Source organism: Terrapene carolina, unplaced genomic scaffold (assembly GCF_002925995.2).
Source record: "Terrapene carolina triunguis isolate 2854851 unplaced genomic scaffold, T_m_triunguis-2.0 Scaffold58, whole genome shotgun sequence".
NCBI classification, from domain to species: Eukaryota; Metazoa; Chordata; order Testudines; family Emydidae; genus Terrapene; species Terrapene triunguis.
The window spans coordinates 224,949-244,623 of NW_020664409.1; the positions used below are offsets into that span (position 1 = coordinate 224,949).

Genomic DNA, 19,675 nt, shown 5'->3' on the forward strand with positions numbered 1-19,675 from the left:
GGGGAGAGGAGTGCCACATTAGGGCATTTTCTACCTCCAGATGTCACATGAAGCCAGCCAGCAACCCTTACTCACCTTGAGTAGTACCTTCCTTTGCAAACAGTCTAATTGAAAGTAAACTGGCAACTCATACAGCAAGGTACTACTCACTGTGAGTAAGGGTGGGAGAATATAATACTTAGTCCTGTCATCAGTGCAGGGAGAGGACTACAAGACCTCTCGAGGTCCCTTCCAGTCTAATGATTCTATGAATTTTGCCTACAGTGTTTTGCAGCCTGAAATGCCAAGTTAAGCTTGTCTTACACTCTGACCCCCCAAGTCCCCAACTACAGCATGAGAATGGAAGGTGGGGGGAGATTAAATAGTTATCTATCTAGTTCAACAAAGAATTAAGGCTGCCGAGTGGAGCTTTTCCAATGAGAAGGTGTTAGTAGATCATTCATCATTAGCTTAAACTAACATGAAACAGAAAGCAGAAGTCTGAACACACGAAACTAACACACTCAGAATTCTGATTAGCCACTTGCTTACACTACGTTGTTTCAAGCTGTGAGCCTGTATTGGATCATTTAATCCTTGTGCAGGCGGTTAATATAGTAACCTCTTACAGTTGTCACAGTCATTGGAGAGAGGAAGTGGAAAACTACCCTCCTCGCCTTGGTGACAAGAGAGAGAAATAATTACAGAGACCACCTCACCTTCACCACCATGAAGATGCTTAATGCTGCCATTCTCATTTTAGTCCTGTTTTATCCCAGTCTCAGCACAGAGTGGCCTACGCACACAGTCTGCAAGGAGAACAATTTGGAAATATATTACAAAAGTTGTGGTGAGATCTTTAAAATTCCATTTTATATTTACAGGGACAATAAAGTTGTTATTGCATACCAGGGAGGGTTCCTATTCCAGGTGATGGACGAAAGGGTTAAGTTTCTGAGCAAGCCCTGATTTTCTAGTTGGAATGAGCTTAGTCGTTCCGTTTTTTTGCTTCATAAAAACCTCCTGCTGAGATCAAAGATAACAGATAGAGGAAACAAATCATGTAAATTCTCCGAATATTAATAAATAGCTGCCAAAAATAGAGGTAATTTAGCACAAAAAGATTGTGCAACTGGGATTTTTATCTTGAAGTTAGACAAAACCCTTTAATCTTCATCCTCCTTACCCCTCTTGTGAAATCAAGGCAGGAGGCTGTCATGGCATTGATCTACTGTTTTCCTAAGGTAAAGTTTGGCTGTGGAGGTGCATGTTTTCTCTTCTCCCACTTAGAGTGACAAGAGACCCAGTGTGACAGCAGGAAGGAATCAGGCTGTTGAAAGCTGCTACCATGCTTAGCTAGACTGCAGCAGACATGCTTAACAGAGGCATTTCCTGTGGACTGTAGGTTTGTTCTTTAAATCTGTTGAAAAGAAAAGGAGCAAACGGCGCTGAAATAGCTGAAAATGAATTCGCTAAATGGTGCTTCCTTTTCAAGTTGGTTGCTTTGCTGGCCTTGCGCCTCTTCTATCGTACTGATCTGCTTTACTACTGGGACAAAGGGAACTAGATTCACAGACGCCTCATTCATATTACGCACGTGATGTGAAAAGTGATTCATGGCAAATGAACACCCTAGAGTTTGTTTTTCCAATTCATCCAGACACAAAGGGTTCCCCATGAGGCTTTTTCTCCCCTGCAGCTCTCCTGCAGCTTTGCAAATCCATTAAAAATAAAACCAGCAAGTGGCAAGAGGAGTAAATAAATATTTGTAATAAAATCCTTAACCAGCCCATTCCTATGAGAACAAAATCAGGCTTCACGTATTATAAATGGATCTACTGTTTTAGGAAAAATTTAATTAGATATTGGATGGAAGCTTTGCCGTTACCTTTATTTTAACAATAATTCCTTGTGTGAATTAATTCCCCCACCCCACCCCCCAACATGTCTCCGTTAACAAGTAGCAGGCTTTACAGAGGCAGTGGGCTAAATTTCGAGTTGCTTTAAATTGTGAGAATTGCTTGCTGGGTGTATGTCAGTCAATGATTCCCCACACCCATCTCAGCTTATTAGCCAAAATGTGTTGATTTAGAGCATACACCTCAATTGCTGTTTCCCCATACACAGATACTTTCAGCCAGAATAATTATTTATATTGAGAACAGCAAACAAGAAAGAACATAATTAAGGTCCCCATGACAAAGCCCCATTCTGCTCTCACATCCGTGAGAATCAGGCATAGCTTTAGAAGGCAGTGGAGTTACACAAGTGTAAAACCAACGGGAGAGCTAAGGGCACATCTAGACTTCGAGCTAGGGGTGCGATTCCCAGCTCAAGGAGATATCCCCCGCGCTAGCTCTCATCGAGCGAGCACACTCAAAACAGAATGTCGCTGCAGTGGCATGGATGGCAGGAGGAGCAAGCCACCCCGAGTACTTGCTTAGGGTCTCAGACAGGGGCGTACTCAGAGCAGCTCGCCCTCCCTCTGCTCGCACCGCCATGTCTACACTCTGTTCTTAGTGAGCTAGCTCAATCCGATGTCTCCTCGTGTTGGAATTTACACGGCCAGCTCAGAGAGTAGATATACCCTAGGTTAGCTCCAACATGTCTGGGCCTGATTGTCCTCTCACTGACACTGGGGCAAACCAGGACTAACTCCAATGAAAGTAATGACATTATTCCAATATAAGAGACTGGCATTGGTGAAAGGAGAATTGGGACTTGTGTCTCCACTGACTAGAGCTGATTAAATATATATGTAAACTTTTTTGGACAAAAAATGGATTTGACTAAGATTTTTCATTTTAGTCAAAAGTTTTGGGGTTTTCAACAATATACTACTCCAGGGATATACTACTGGCAATGCAAGAGGCAACCTCACTTTTCTACATGCAGCCATGTCAAGGGAGGGGGGCTCCCTCACCCTGGATTTCTCTTTGCAAGCAGCCCTCGCGCACTCTTACCATAGCCTACTTTATTTATAATATTTTATGCAGCTTCATGTCGCATCACCAGAAAGTATTTCCCAAGGATTCTCATAGGGTGAAAGGGTGGGAAGAGAGGTCTCACCACTCTGAGATTCTGGACTTCTTTGCCCTTCCTTCCAGCCCTCCCCTCTCCATTCATATCTCCCATTTAACAGGCCCCAGCTGACGAGATGAATCCCCTTCTTAACTGGTTGATCACTCCTAATCAACTGTCTCCCAACTTGACCCATGCAGGGATGCTTACAAAGTGCATAGATTGGTGAGCCCCCGCCCAAGCTACTCCCACTGTGTCAAAAGTCCCTTCAGCTATTCTCATCTTTCGTCTGTGTTGATAAATTGCTTTCCCAATGGACCTTCTTTCAAGCCAGGAAACTTTGCCTGTTACACTGCATAGACTTATGAGATACTTCAAATGCAGCAATGCCCAGAAACCACAGGGCTGCTTGTCATGTCAGAAGGATAGCTTTTCATGGTGTCAGTGTGAGGTCAAAGGTTCGGAATAAGAGCTTAAGTAGCTGCCTAGCCCAGGAATCCTGGACGTTGGTGGAGTGGGAATAATAATAAGTACTACTGTACATGACAGGCATGTTCTGCTGAATGGCAGAAGAACATTAAAGGTGAATTGCAAAGCAAAAGTGGAACATTCATTTTAACCCCACAAATCCAACTGGGAATATTCAGCCCAGAAATAAATGTTAGCCAACCTCTGTAAAACTCTTCTCCCTCATTCCCTCTCAGTCTGAAAGCCTCAGGGTACTTCCACTGAAGAAATCCCAGAATGCATCATTCTGTGACATCAGATATGGGTTACATTAAGGCTATTAGGGTGAGATCCTGGCCCAACTGAAGTCAATGGGAAAACTCCCATTGATTCAATGGGACCAGGATTCATTCCGGCTATTTGTGATTTTACATCCTGGGATATTGACAATGCTGGAGGAAAAACGAAGTGGATTTCAGGAAGTGAAAGAAATTTTTAACTAAATTAATCAAGATTAATAGGGCTTAGTTCCAGCATATAAATCTGGTATTAAATGTTCATTTTTGCTTTGCAGTTCACCAAGATGGCAACAAAAATCGAACTAAAGCCAAAATAAGGTCAAATGTTACTATGTTGAGTGCAGTGTAAGACCTAGACAGACAACTGAAGATAGGTAGAAGCAAAGAATAGCTCAATTAATGACAAAGAGCCATGAACTGCAAGAAAGGCACCAAAAAGAAATAAGAAAAAAAATCCGGATCAGTAATTCCATAGTGAGCAACCTAAGATGAGAATGCGGTGCCCAGAGAAGTAAATAGGCTGCTACACTATCTCCCAGATGTAACAGCTAGTACTGTGAGCATGTGGGAAAACTAGGGATAACTATATAGTCTACCAGGGTATAAGTGATCAAAGTGAAGGAAGATCTATCATGACCACAAATTACTTCAGAAACCTTGGAAGACATATTAAGACAGAAGTAACACAGGCCATCTTCTTGAAGATCCTTCCAATGCCAAGAGCAATTAAGAGAGAAGAGTTATACGGAGGACCAACTGATGGATGTGCCAGGAGTGTAGAGAGATTGATTTTGCATTTATTAGAACGTGGAACAATGGCAGATTGTGTTCAGCATGATTTACTAAGTCAAAAAGGATAGCTTTCATACATCTCAAGTGATTTGGCATTCACTTGCAACATATGAAATAAGGCAAAAGCAATTCGGAAAAAATTAAATGTTTTAACATACTCAAATGCCTCTCTCATATGTAATATATATTCAGTGTCTACAGAAACAGAAGACAGGGACGAGATCCAAGGTCCATTTAGTTTTGTATCCTGTCTCTGACAGTGACCAGTTGACCAGATGCTTCAGGAGAAGCTATAAGTGTGCTGCAGGAGGCAGATGTGAGATAATTTGCTCCCAACATTAAATCTCATCCCACTGTCCGATAGTTTGAGACTGGCATAAATCCTGAAGCATAGAGGTTTAATATCCCTTCCACAATTTTTATCATTCGTTATATATGAAACATGTAAGAAGAACTTAAAGTTATCAAATGTGAAGCTTCACTCCCAGTTTAATCACTTGTTTATTACTTTGTAGTCTGTCTGAGTGCCTGTTTTATACAGCTTTTCAGGAAAATCAGGCTAGAAACATCATAATATTTTAAACTCTTTGACTAAGTGCCTGAGTGAAATGGCAATTTGACAAAGTGACTAAAAGCTTCAGTCATTTAATCAAGTGGTTTGTTGGACAGAATAGACCAAATTCTCTCTCAGATTCCATGGGGATGGGCACATCAAAGAGATAGAGTGAAAACTTCATAGATTTCAGGGACTTGGATTAATTTAGTCCAATGACTGTAACATCGGTCTAGTCTCCAAATAGTTGAGAGTAACTAACGTACCCTCTTTGGGGCAGGGACTATCTCTCTGCTCTGTTTGTACAGCACCTAGCACAATGAGGTCCTGGTCCATGACTGGGGCTTGTAGGGGCTACAATAATACCATTTTTATTATTTGTATCTGCCTTGTGATTGGAAGATTAACTGCATTTTTACTCTTGGTCCCCTATGCATATATTCCTGGATATTAGACAATATTTTGTTTAAGAAAGGGATCACCTCCACAAGGGAGAGGGCTTCCAAGAAGCAAACTGCCTGGCAGACAAATATAGTCAAGTGATTCTTACATTGTTAACACTATTTTGCTGACTAAGTGAAAAAGAGGAATCATAATAGGAGAGTTTTATCCAGAGATATGAAAGGAATCTGCAACACAAAAGTTTGACTCCGATCCCTTTGTACTTCAGAGTGACCTCTACCACAATAACGCTCTTGATCTCTTCAGTTTACATTTTAAAAGGTAATTCTCTGGGGGAGGGGAGGAGAAGGTAATGTAGTTAAGTGCTCTGAGCAGATTTCAGTGCTATTCAAGTGTCATGCTCCTACTCTGAAAGTGCATGCAAACAAAGCTGATGGAGCGTAACTCTGACACACCCACCAGCGGCTGCTTATAGTGTGTTTATATAACTGTAATTTGGTTAGTTCGTGTTAATTAGCATTCTCAAGTGTTCCAAGGACACCCTCCTCAGAGAGTACACTAGGCACTTGCTGCTGTAGATATCTAAGGGGGTAATGTATTTTCCAAGTGCTTTTATAACATAGTTTCTTGAAGAGTCTTATGGTTAGCCAGTATTTGTACAACTATCATATGTTGGTGTCAACACTTGGAGACAACTAGTTTCAGCTGATTGAACAGCCCCTCCTAGACATACATACTCAGCTGATTAACCAAAATCCAAAAACCAAGGTCCAAATTCCAGAGAAAACAATAATAAAAACAAATGATAATAATAAGTAAATAAAAAGATTTCAGAGTTCATTCAAAAAGCATTTGGTGATCCAGATTTGGCCCACAGTCCACTTATTGACTACCCCTGTTCTAGAGGATGGGATAGAGGTTTTTAACAACCCCCATTTCCAACTTGGAGTCTGGGGGCTTTCTGGAAAATAAAGCAATGGGTATATCAATTATTGAAGACTTCGCTTCCAGTATGTATTGAGCAACTACCAGGGAATTTCAGGGAATGCTTCAAAAGGGATGATACAAAGTCAATATTTGGGTTGACATCTGGAGGGAGACCCAGACCTTATAGAAGGCCATTGGGCCCCACTTGGTTTTCTGGCTAGCAGAAAGAGTGTTTAAATGAGAAGCTGATTTCACACCTCATATCCAGCTTTTTCTTTAATTTTTTCAAGTCAAATCAGGCCCAATGTTCATGAACTGAAATTTCAGGAGAAGGGTAAACAAACATATATATAATCTTAAATTCAATAATCGGAATAGTCAAGTGGGCACATTTTATTTGCAGCACTCAGCTGACTATCTGTAGGTATACCATAAAAGCACCTCCATATTTAGGAATATGAACAACCATTAGCTTTAGTTACGAAGAGAAGCTATTGCTCTCCTCTTCACAATTTCTAAACTACTATGGAGGACTTAAACTGGAAATATTGGCTGGGAGCTCCATGGGCTAGCCATGGCTTTGGGCTCTATTTTCACATAGCAAATTTGCTGCCTATGCTTAAATGGGACAAAGTAAACCTTCATGTAGCTCCTCTGTGGTCCTCAATTCTTTATGCAGGAACATGCCAAACTTCAGGCAGACGGATTTCTACAAGAGTAAGCTTAGTCCACTGCTCTGCCCTAAAAGGTTGCAGTTTTGTACCCTTTGTTATCAGTTTTCACTGGATTAGAGTCACAAATGGAAATACACTCTCCGATCACACTGCATTTCTTTAATCTGATTGGGACACATTCTGATCTGAAAGGGTACAAAACTGCAACCTCTTAGGAGTGGACTAAGGACTCTTAGCAGTGGACAAAGCATACTCTTGTAGAAAGCCATTTGCCTGAAGTTTGGCGTATTACTATGTAAAGGGTTGAGGAGGAGCACAGTGGAGTTACAAGTAACTCTACTGACTTCAGTTGACTAGTGTAACACTAGTCTATAGAGTTACTTTGGTATAACTGAGTTCACAGTCTGGTCCATTGTGCCCCAAATAGTTAAAATGAACTGGCACATGAAATTGCAAGCCCATTATCAAGAATTCTTAATGAATCTGTAAATTCAGGGGTTGTACCGTATGACTGGAGAATTGCTAACATAGTTCCTATTTTTAAGAAAGGGAAAAAAAGTGGTCCGGGTAACTACAGGCCTGTCAGTTTGACATCTGTAGTATGCAAGGTCTTGGAAAAAATTCTGAAGGAGAAAGTAGTTAAGGATATTGAGGTCAATGGTAATTGGGACAAAATACAGCATGGTTTTACAAAAGGTAGATCGTGCCAAACTAACCTGATCTTCTTCTTTGAGAAGGTAACAGATTTCTTAGACAAAGGAAACACAGTGGATCTAATTTACCTCGATTTCAGTAAGGCATTTGATACGGTTCCACATGGGGAATTATTAGCTAAATTGGAAAAGATGGGGATCAATATGAAAATTGAAAGATGGATAAGGAACTGGTTAAAGGGGAGACTACAACAGGTCATACTGAAAGGTCAACTGTCAGGCTGGAGGGAGGTTACTAGTGGAGTTCCTCAGGGATCGGTTTTGGGACCAAACTTATTTAATCTTTTTATTACTGGCCTTGGCACAAAAAGTGGGAATGTACTAATAAAGTTTGTGGATGACACAAAGCTGGGAGGTATTGCCAATACAGAGAGGGACCGGGATATCCTACAGGAAGATCTGGATGGCCTTGTAAACTAGAGTAGTAGTAATAGGATGAAATTTAATAGTGAAAAGTGCAAGGTCATGCATTTAGGGATTAATAACAAGAATTTTTGTTATAAGCTGGGGACACATCACTTGGAAGTAACAGAGGAGGAGAAGGACCTCGGAGTATTGGTTGATCACAAGATGACTATGAGCCGCCAATGTGATATGGCTGTGAAAAAAGCTAATGCGGTCTTGGGATGCATCAGGCGAGGTATTTCCAGTAGAGATAAGGAGGTGTTAGTACCGTTATACAAGGTACTCATCTGAGACCTCATCTGGAATACTGTGTGCAGTTCTGGTCTCCCATGTTTAAGAAGGATGAATTCAAACTGGAACAGGTACAGAGAAGGGTTACTAGAATGATCCGAGGAATGGAAAACCTGTCTTATGAAAGGAGACTCAAAGAGCTCAGCTTGTTTAGCTAACCAAAAGAAGGCTGAGGGGAGATATGATTGCTCTCTATAAATATATCAGAGGGATAAATATCAGGGGGGAGAGGAATTATTTAAGCTCAGTACCAATGTGGACACAAGAACAAATGGATATAAACTGGCCATCAGGAAGTTTAGACTTGAAATTAGACAAAGTTTTCTAACCATCAGAGGAGTAAAGTTCTGGAACAGCCTTCCAAGGGGAGCAGTGGGGGCAAAAGACATATCTGGCTTCAAGACTAAGCTTGATACATTTATGGAGGGGATGGTATAATGGGATAGCCTAATTTTGGCAATTAATTGATCTTTGACTATTAGCGGTAAATATGTCCAATGGCCTGTGATGGGATGTTAGATGGGGTGGGATCTGAGTTACTACAGAGAATTCTTTCCTGGGTGTCTGGCTGGTGAGTCTTGCCCCATGCTCAGGGTTTAGCTGATCGCCATATTTGGGGTCGGGAAGGAATTTTCCTCCAGGGCAGATTGGCAGAGGCCCTGGGGGTTTTTCGCCTTCCTCTGCAGCATGGGGCACGGGTCACTTCCTGGAGGATTCTCTGCACCTTGAAGTCTTTAAACCACGATTTGAGGACTTCAATAGCTCAGACATAGGTTAGGTGTTTGATACAGGAGTGGGTGGGTGAGATTCTGTTGTGCAGGAGGTCAGACTAGACCAGGGGTGGCCAAACTTTTTGGCCCAAGGGCCACATCGGGGTTGCAAAACAGTATGGAGGGCCGGGCAGGGAATGTTGTGCTTCCCCAAACAGCCTTGCCCCCGCCCCCTCCCACTTCCCGCCCCCTGATTGCCCCCCTCTGAATGCCCTACCCATCCAACCCCCCCTGCTCCTTGTCCCCTGACAGCCCCCTCCCGGGATCCCCGCCCCAACCGCCCCCGGGATCCCACCCCCATCCAACCCCCTGGGGCCCCACCCCCTATCCATCCCCCCCAAGCCCCTTTCAGAATGTGGCCCTGGGAACATGGGTGGAGGACTCAGGAGGAGCAGGGGCAGCTGCGCAGCCGGAGAGAAGCAGCAGTTTCCCCTTCAAATCACCGCTTCTCTCCGGCCGGCTGCGCAGCCGCCCGGTGCTCCTCCTGAGTCCTCCAGCCGCGTTCCATGGGCTCCTGCAACCCGCACCGCCTGCCTGCTCTCCTGCCCCCGCAGTGCAGCCCCTCCCCCCCGGGGGGGTGCGCCGGTGCTGAGCTGTCTGAGTGCCCAGCCCTGCATCCCACTGTTGTTGGGGGGCCCTGTGCCAGGGCACCCTGTGTTCACTTGTAAATCTGCCCCTGAGCCGCGCCGCCCAGCCGGAGCCAGCACGGTGAGCTGAGGCTGCAGGGAAGGGGGGACAGCAGGGGAGGGGCCGGGGCTGTCCGGGAGCTCAGGGGCCAGGCAGGACAGCCCCGCGGGCCGGATGTGGCCCGTGGGCCGTAGTTTGCCCGCCTCTGGACTAGACGATCATAATGGTCCCTTCTGACCTTAAAGTCTTAAAGTCTATGAATACACTCACACTAAAACCTGCTTTATTGGCATCTTTTCAATGCTAAGAAACCAATCACAGGGTTTGGCATATTGGATAGCTCATCATCACAACATCACTTAATCATCCTTTTTAAAAAAAAAAAAAAACTATCCATGCAATTCGGAATACTTTCACTCTGAGGGCTGGTCTATACTAGAAAGTAAGGTTGACTTAGCTATGTTGCTCAGGGGTGTGACGTAGTTAAGCTGACCTAAGCCCCTGTGTAGACAGCACTAGATCGACATAAGAATTCTTCCATCAACTTAGCTACCACCTCTTACGGCTTGGCTACACTTGCAAGTTAGAGCACATTAAAGCAGCCCCAGGCACCCTAACTCGTGACCCGTCCACACTGGCAAGGCACTTAGAGCGCCTCGACTCTGCAGCTGGAGCGCTCCTGGTAATCCACCTCCACAAGAAGCATAAAGCTTGCTGCACCCCGGCTGAAACACCCAGGCGTCCGTGTGAACGAGGTATTGCATAACTGCTCTGTGATTGGCCTCTGGAAACATCCCATAATCCCCTGAAGTCAAGTGGCCACTCTTCTCATTGTTTTGGAATCGGCTGTAGGAATGCGAATATCCCCTTTCAAAGCTCCGTTTCTGACAGCCGGCATGCTTATCTGCTCCGGGACAAAGCAAACCATTACTGTGGAATGCTGCTGCTGTGAGTGTGTGAGAGAGAGAGGGGCGGGGAAGGAGGGGTCTGCTGCTGTCTGAACTTACAAGACAAAATGCTGACACACTCTCAGCACACCCAAAACCCACTCTCTCTCCCCCCACATACACACAACACACTGCCTGTCACACTCCACACACACCCCATTTGAAAAGCATGTTGCAGCCACTTGCACGCTGGGATAGCTACCACAATGCACTGCTCTCAGTGGCGTTGCAAGAGCTGCTAATGTGGCCACGCCAGTGCGCTTAAATCTGACAGTGTAAACACACGGCAGTGGTCTCCGAAGGCTGGTTTAACTCCCAGCGCTCTACATCTGCAAGTGTAGCCATGCCCATAGAGAGGCAGATTTACTACAGTGACAGACAAACCACTGGAGGAAGTGTCTACACCACAGAGGCACAGCTGCAGCACTACAGCTGTGCTGCTGTAGCATTTCTAGTGTAGACATGCCCTTAGTGGAGTCCAGGTCAGCTACTCTTCCCATCCCCCAAAGGTCTTTGCCATATGAATTGAAAGGCTTCTTGAGGACCAAATATACAGTGTTTACACTCCACTTTTTTTTCTTAATAGAAGCAACAACATGAGCTGTCAGATATGAAGCAAATCTGTAAAGCATGGGATCATATTTTATAAACCCAGAATGACTATCTTTGATCACTCAGTAGTACCATGCTAACGGGTTGTCTTCTTTATTAATCTTTGCAGCAACTTTAATTTTACATAACACCAATTTCTGCTTTTCCCATCACCCCAAGTTAAATCAGATTGCTGGTCTCTCTCCCTTGGTGTATATGTTATCTGTACATGGACTCTCTTTTTAATTAAAGAAAATAAGCTTGCTGGGAGCTTTAGCTGTTAGGGAGAAGTTAGTGGGTGGGGAAAACTCTTGTTTCCTGCTTCTACAGGGTAAATGTTAAATCATGCACTTGATAAAAGAAGGATCTCTCTCCATTACTCATTGTTTTATGGCAGCTAGATTGAGCCAGATGCTTCATAATTATTTATTTATTTATCTTCCTCAAGCAGTCTCCTGCAATTGCTTTTGTTCCTGAATTATTCAAAGCCACATGAAACCAGCTCCCCACTGGTCTTTTCTAGCATCGATTCCTAATGGACAACAATCAAAAGAACTAGAGTTTCCCTTGAAAATGTTTTCATTTGCGCTATCCAAAATACCTCGGTGTGACAGTTTGAATGCCCATCTGGCCCATGATCCCCAGAGAGATGACTGATCACATGGTGTCAGCCCTTCCTCCTTATTTCTAGTTGCTATATTGCATTAAAAGATAGTATTTCCAACTAACTCCTTTCCAATGTAGGCAATTGCTGTCGCTGTCACAGGGACATTAAGGGATTGCAAATAGTAGGGGAAGTAGTCCACAAGGCAATTAATATTAAGATATGGTTCCCTCTATGAAAAAGCATGGGACTACCCAGACATAATTAAACAATGCCAAAACAGTATTCTAAATTATATTTACAGAGTACAATGCATCAAGAAGAACTGTAAGGAGTCTGTGATTTTGTTAATTATTAAGACATGCAAAATTGGAATATTTTATGGGGGACAGGTTTAGTATTAAATAGGTTAGCCAAAGTTATACCAGATATCTAGTAAGACCTTGAGATTAGCTCTTTGTTGTGTAAAGTGGAGGTCATCAAAAAGCACATCCACCCCATAATAACGTTAGAGACCAAGAACTGAACAATGGTGGTTCATGAGCAGTCTCATGGTAAATTTACTGTTTAGGTGTACCACAAGATACAGCTTCTAGAGACCTCCATTCTACCTCATTTAGAGAATGTTGCACATATAGGCTTTAGTATAGCTCTCAACCCTCCAGAGACGCCTTCAGTTACCATGAGAGCAGGGCTTTCTAAATGGGAGATGGGCTTCCCTGGCAGATGTACAATCAGTTTATAGGAACCGTCTAAAATAATCCAGAAAAAAAACCTCTCTAGGCTCTGATGTCTTCTCATCCAGGAGGAGGATGTGATTCACCGCTGTGCTACTCCAGTTTTATGCTGGTGTAACTTCACTGACTTCAGTGGGAGTTACAACAGCATAAAACTGGAGTAACACAGAGCTAATCAAGTCTGCTTAAGGAGGAGACTTTAGTGATGCTGACCTGCTAAGCACTAAACCCAGCCTCTCCTGGATGTTACTTGCGGAGTCAAGAGAGTTTCTTATTAGAGATTTGAAGAACCGCCACAAAATGAATTCCACATATTGGCCTTCTTTTCATCTGAAAATGAAAGACTTCTGTGAAATGATTCAATGGCAGGTAGTGCAGCAAGTCAAAGCAGTTTCCTTAAGGGTCACATGACGCTGATTACAACTTATTGCCCCACCTCTGCGGCTGATTTCAACCCATTCTGGGAAAATGGGACACATCCGGTATATCTACATGCAGCCAGACACTATTGTGCGTAATTAGCAAAAAAGTCTGACATCCAGAGTGCTGTACACATTTCTAGCCACAGGACCCTTTGTAGGAGTCTTTGGTTCTATTTCATACATGAAACAGGACCGATTCCCAAACCACTATGGCAAGCATTGATGGTCAGTGACATACAGTGATACCTTCCATGTGTTCTTTAAACAACATGACTACACATTTGCCATGTGTGATTTATTCTCTCATCTGCTCCCCAGAGGGAGAAGCATGTGGAGTGGAGGTTCTAGTTTTGGAACGGTGGTTTTTGCTTTTTGTTTAATATAAACACACCTCTTGCTCCGTATTTATGCTAGAGAGGCAACGTCAAAGAAATTGACCTTGCACTTGGAACAGCAAGTGATGCAGTTTGTGATGGTCCTTAGTTCCTGGGGGAGTTTGTTCCACAGTCTCAAACCACCCCCCAGGGAAGGTTCAATCTCCCACACCGATGAGCTTTACTCTTATTGCTGAGAGTTCCATTGTGCCAGAGGAGCATAGTTGCTGACCAAGTTCTTTGCCTGGAACTTTGGACGAACCTTAAATATTCTGAGCCCAGGTCATAGAGAGCTTTGAAAGTAAGGACTGAGTCCTTGAACTTCATTCAAAATTCTATGGGAAGCCAATGTAGCGAGTGGAGGACACGTTTGAAGAATCCTTCCGTCAACCTAGCTACCATCTCTTAGAGAGATGGATTTACTACAGCAACTGAAGAATCCCTTTCTTCACTGTAGTAAGTGTCTAAGCTGCAGCTGTGCTGCTGTAGCGTTTCTAGTGTAGACATACTCTTAACCTCAACCTGTTTTTTCAAGCTTTTATTGGCAACAATGAGGTCTAGAAACTTTCCCTTTTTCAATTCTGATATAATCACTTGACTCTGGGAGCTGGGACCTCAGGCATAAGCCTGTAGTGTCCACACTTAATCCAGCCCTTTTGTACATAATCGCTATTTGCAGTATTGACAACCCCAAATGTTTGATACTCATGAGTCAGACTGAAAAAAATATAATGACATTAGCTTAAATATCATGAGCTTTAAAAAATATATTAAATTCTTTAGGATCTTCTGGGTTTGAAACTTTCAGTTGCACATTTTCAAGCTTTTCTCTGCAACCAGAATGAGTGCTAGAAACTTACTCTTTCAGAAATGAAAGCTAGGATTCACACATAATCACTTGTCTCCAGGAGCTGGGGCTTTAAGTAATACACTAAATATCACACGAGTTTGCAGCACTATTGCAGCAGGGTGCACAGGTACTTTGCAGCCCCAAAGACATGTGACATTCCTCCCACTCCACCTCTGTGATGCCGACACGAGCCGAAGTGTGGGGTTTTGGAGACAAAACCCAGCAGGAATTCTGCACTGGGTTTCAGAGTGCACCCCTGAGCTAAGTGAAATGCCAAGCAGCACTTGAAGATTCAAGTTAGCAAACTCAGTGTTGACTGTGACTCTGAGGTCAATGTAGACCAGGACAAAGTGTGCTCAGCCTGGTGTCAGCTAATCATGATTAAACCCTTTCAGTTGCAGAACTACCCAGGGTTTAATCACCATTAGCGGACATGAGTTTATACAATTTGTTCTGCTCTACACTGAATGCAAAGTCACTGTCAGCATTGCGTCAGCTAACTTCGTTCTTCACAACCATGTTCCAGCCTGGTCCAGTTTTGGAGTGAAGGCAAGTCCTAAGTGGAGGTCCATCAAACAGAGTGTACATGTGCATAATATGAGACTTTCATTCTGCTTCAACAGAGGCCATCTCAGTTCACTATGAGTGGGTTCCACTGCATTTCAAATCTCTCTCTGAGGGTTCAGGTTAATTTATTCAAATAGACATTAAAAGGGAAGTGTTGAGGGAATGCATAAATTATGGCATCCAAAACAGTTGATCATTCTTTATCTCCTTTGTTCACTTGGATGTTGTGAGGATTAATTTTGTTAAGAGCTTTGAAGGTGAAAAGTGCTGTTTAAGTGCTAAGTATTTTTTCCCTCATGCTCATTTCCAGTTCCTGCAGCACTGTACTGTCCTTGTGTGACCCTAATAAAGCCATTCAATACAATTGCATTGTTTATCAGCTCCCAAAAGTGTGATTTTGAAAGGCCAAAAGGTACCGGAATCATACTGGAGAGCTTCTGTAATGCTCTGAGATGTGCAGAGATGTGAACTCTGTCACACGAGCACCACAAAGCTCACGTGATTGCTGCCTCTAATCTGCTGCACTCATTTATTATAATGACTTGGAAGCAGTGGTATTTTGAGGCAATATCAGATTACTTCAAGGTGAAATTGAACCCAGAGCAAGGTCAACAAGAGGGGGGAAAAGACAAGTACAATTCTAGAACAGACCATCAAAATTATTAGAACAGACCTTTTTCCACTGTGGCAGTCCAGTTTCTGCAATGCTGCAGGAATGCTGGAACAATTTGTATAGTGGGGGTGCTGAGAGCCATTGAACCAAACTGTAAACCCTGGATATGATGGAAACCACTTCATGCCAAGGGGTGCAGCAGCACCTATGCAATGTTGTGTTAGTCACACTGATGTGAGGCCTGCTAAGGAAAACAAGACAAGACAAATACATCTTTTTTTTAAATGTATCAAGTGAATTTCTTTGAAACTCCAACCAACGGTATTTTTTGGATGGTCTCAGAGGTAAAAGTGGGCCGGTATGGGCCGGTACGGCGTACCAATAAGAAGTGGCTGCCGGTACCAGCCCGTACACAGGCCACGTTGCAGAGCTACCCAGGGTTTAATCATCATTAGCGGACATCACTGCCTCTTTTGCTCCCATCCCAGGGCCGCCGATGGGGGGCAAAAGGGGCAGCTGCTCCAGGGCCCGGTGATTTAAAAGGGCCCGGGGCTCCTGGCCACCGTTAGCATGGCAGCGGCCAGAGCCCCGGGCGATGCAGGCCAGGCAGGGTGGAAGGGCTGGCTAGGGGAGGCTGACCCCCACCCCTTCCGCCTGAGGCCCCGCCCCTTCCAGGGGCCCGGAGCCGGGCCCCTGTACCAGTAAGTAATTTACCTTACTTTCACCCCTGGATGGTCTACTCACTCTTCCAGAATAATCCAATAGAATTCACCTACTAGCTACAAGGAATGTCAAATGAGATTGAAATCCAGCACTATGGTGCCACTGCATGCAGTGTGCCAGGCAAGCTATATATAAATACGGACTGCAAGGAATATCCTATAAACATTCAGGAAGTAGTGAAATGAGAGAAGTGCCATTGTATCTGATTTGTCAGATCAGTGGGTAGTGTTCCAGCTAATGGCTGATGAATAGCAGAGAGTCAACAGGGGTTCCAAATTCTAGCTCAAAAAGAGCAGTGCGGCCCTGGTGAAAGCTGCAATCTCAATGCTGAATACAATCGAAACCTCAGTAGCATCCGTGGGTCCTATTATGTTCAAAGAAGGGGACAGAACTTCAGCTGTAGTCAACCGTTTAGACCAGCTGAGGATCTAGCTGAGCATTTGTACCTGAAAGTAGTCGCGTGAAAGTAGTCAGAACTAGAGATAGGCTTGAACCCAAACCGCAGATCTAGACACCCCTATGCCTTGAGGAAGTTCAGCTCTAGTTCCTAACGCTGGGACTCAGACCCATCTGAAGCAAAAATATAAAGACATAAAAATGCCTATTTTTCCGTTAAGCATTTACTTGCAGAAAAGCTAAATGTTTTTGCAAAATTTCAATCATCATTTCAAATGTTGGTAACATATCAAAGCTGAACTGGAATAGCAAACTATCTGAAACCTGAAGAAGAGTTTCTAGCTTTAATTATGGAAGAGATAACAGATTGAAGGAGTGGGTGGAGGAACGACTGGGATCTGGGAACATACAGTACTGTGCACTATGAAGTGTTGCAGGAAAGGAAATCATCATGTATTTTATAGTCAAAAAGGTAAATGTTTTTGCTTTGGATATGTGAAAGACATAACATGTAAAAAAAAAAATCAGTCTAGATGAGTCACTTCTGACTGAGGCAAACAAGAAAGAACGAGTATAAAGTCTCCATGAGACAAAATACATTGATTCACTCTTGGAACATTGTGCATCTGAAAACCGAAATGGCAGCTGCTTCACAGTTGCTCCTGTAGGAGACAGGGGATTCCTCCACATTTAAAGGGTCAGTACAGAAAAAGCAGAATAGACTCTCCTTTCAGCTACATAGCTACCCAGGCACAGTAAAATTTGCAGACATCTTTATTTAACAAAAAAAGCCTACTTTGGGTTCTCTAAGTTCCTTTAGCTGCACCCACTCTGCCTACTTCTCACTGGCACTGCAGCTCATCCTACCTTCCCCTTACTCAGGAAGAATTGCTACCAAGAGGTCCCATCTCCACTACAGAACTATCATGTTGGACTGTAAAGTCCTACACCGATGTACCATAGAGAGATGGTCAGAAATGTGTGTCCCCAACCCCAGTGGAAAGTTTTGACTTTTCAGCAAAAATTCAAAAGCCACAAAATTTCTTTTGGGAAATTCCACTGCACATTCTCATGTGAGCTGTGGTTTGAGTGCCTCATACCTCCATTCTCTTCTACAGTCATGGTTTCTGGACAGATTACATCTTGCATGATGCACCACAGTCTCGCCTCTTGTAGAAGCATTGTGGTGTCTCATGGGAGTCCCATGGCCAAAGCACATCGTGGAAGATGTAGTCCAGCTGGGGAGCCCAGTCCATGAAGGAGAACAGGGGCATGAGGCACTTGAACTGCAACTCCCATAAGTTCAATTTTTCAACAAAAAGTCAACCTTTTCCATAAAAAGCAGACACCTTTCACGAAGAACTTCGTTTTGTCAAAAACCCAGTTTTCCACTGAAAAACAGTTTTGACTAAAAAATGTTGACCAGTCTTCGTGCCATGATTCAGTTAGATGGTTAAAAAACAGACCAGTCCCATCTAAAAGAGCAAAACCAAACTGTATTTGTTGCAATATCATTTTGTAACTGTGTCCCCGTATGAAAACTTCAATGTTGGAACTTTTAACCATTCAACCATCTGCAGCTCTTATGCAAGCTCAACACATTACAGAAAGCAGTGGCAGCAGCACCAAGAGTAACACTGGTTGATACATTTGAGCCACTGACTCCTGATCAGTCCAAAATCTGAGCAGCTGCTTCCTAAACTTTATCATCACACTTTGCATTAAATACAGAAGTGAGAGATTCGCTTGCAGAAGCAAAGAGGAAACCAACCCCTGAGAGGGGACAGAGAAAAGTGGGGAGGGGGCCCTAGATGCTTTAGAGAAAAGAGAAGTCTAAAACCATATTTCCCACAAGAGCAAGAAACGGCTCTTTTCACTTCATTGCAGTGACTTTTGAAACCAAAGTTGCAAAATAAGAAGTGACAGGAAGGGAAAAAAACCCCAAGCCATCAGGTCCCTCTGACTCTTGTGTAACTATTAAACAGCTCCCTTGGCACCATCCTCCTTTTCTAGTCCGTCACACAACACAACTAAAGGGACTCGTTCATTGAAAGAAAAAACAAAATGCAGCTCACTGGCATGAAGCCTTGGGCAAATATCATTGCCTTTTTGTCTCACTGCTTTATTTTATAGTTATTTTTAAGAACAGAAATTAAGTTTTGGGTGGTCCTTTGGAGAGCTTACATGCTTCCCTGGTCTAGGGTTGTTTGGGTTTTTTTTAGGGTACTCACCCATATTCTCTTTACCGCCTCTTGCTTTTTCCTTTCCATTTGTGCATTTGAGTCACCAGGCTTCATTGCTCACAGGCTCCCTCCACACTTTCATCCCTGCTGGCCCCACCTTCCAGTCACACGTATAGTTTAAACCTGTGGGAGGAGGAGGACCATTGTAAAGACAGCATTCAAACTGGAACACAATGCACTGCTGCCACATCAACCCAGCCTCACAGAAGACAATCTTGACTCCAGCTTGGGGCGCCATTTCAGATTTTGATGGCGGGGCAGGGAGGGCAACTTTAACCATGATTCCAGGGGCTACTTAGGCACCTGAAAACTCTAGGGGTTTTTTTTGCAGATAATAACTTAGAAATTAGCTGTATCTCATTCCTATATAAAAAAAGAGAATTAAATATTAGACCCACTTAGCTCTAATACTAACATGTTCTCACATCTTATGTCAAGTCACTTAAGGGACACTGGTTAGGTTTAAAAATTTAATGTATATTCTTAATTTGTTATGAGGGCTTGTCTACACTACGACATTGTCGACAAAACTTTTGTCTTTCATGGGTACTTTAAAAAGCCCCCCTGCGAAAGACAAAAGTTTTGCCGACGCAAGTGGCAGTGGGAATGCAGCTTTGTCAGCAGGAGCACTCTCCTGCAGACAAAGCTAACGCTGCTCGCAGGGCTGGAAGTCTGCTGACAAAGTACCAACAAAGAGCATTTACACAC

At 43.5% G+C, this 19,675-nt stretch overlaps 1 protein-coding gene across 1 annotated transcript in view; it reads left to right on the forward strand.

Annotated features, from left to right (window-relative positions):
- The first annotated feature begins 701 nt into the window (after positions 1 to 701).
- The window catches only part of LY86 (lymphocyte antigen 86), a 39,659-nt gene continuing 20,685 nt past the window's right edge, over positions 702 to 19,675 (forward strand). Inside the window, exon 1 of the mRNA XM_024223357.1 lies at positions 702 to 829. Within this exon, the coding sequence (XP_024079125.1) occupies positions 709 to 829 (121 nt within the window). The 5' untranslated portion in view covers positions 702 to 708. The remainder of the gene's footprint in view (positions 830 to 19,675) is intronic.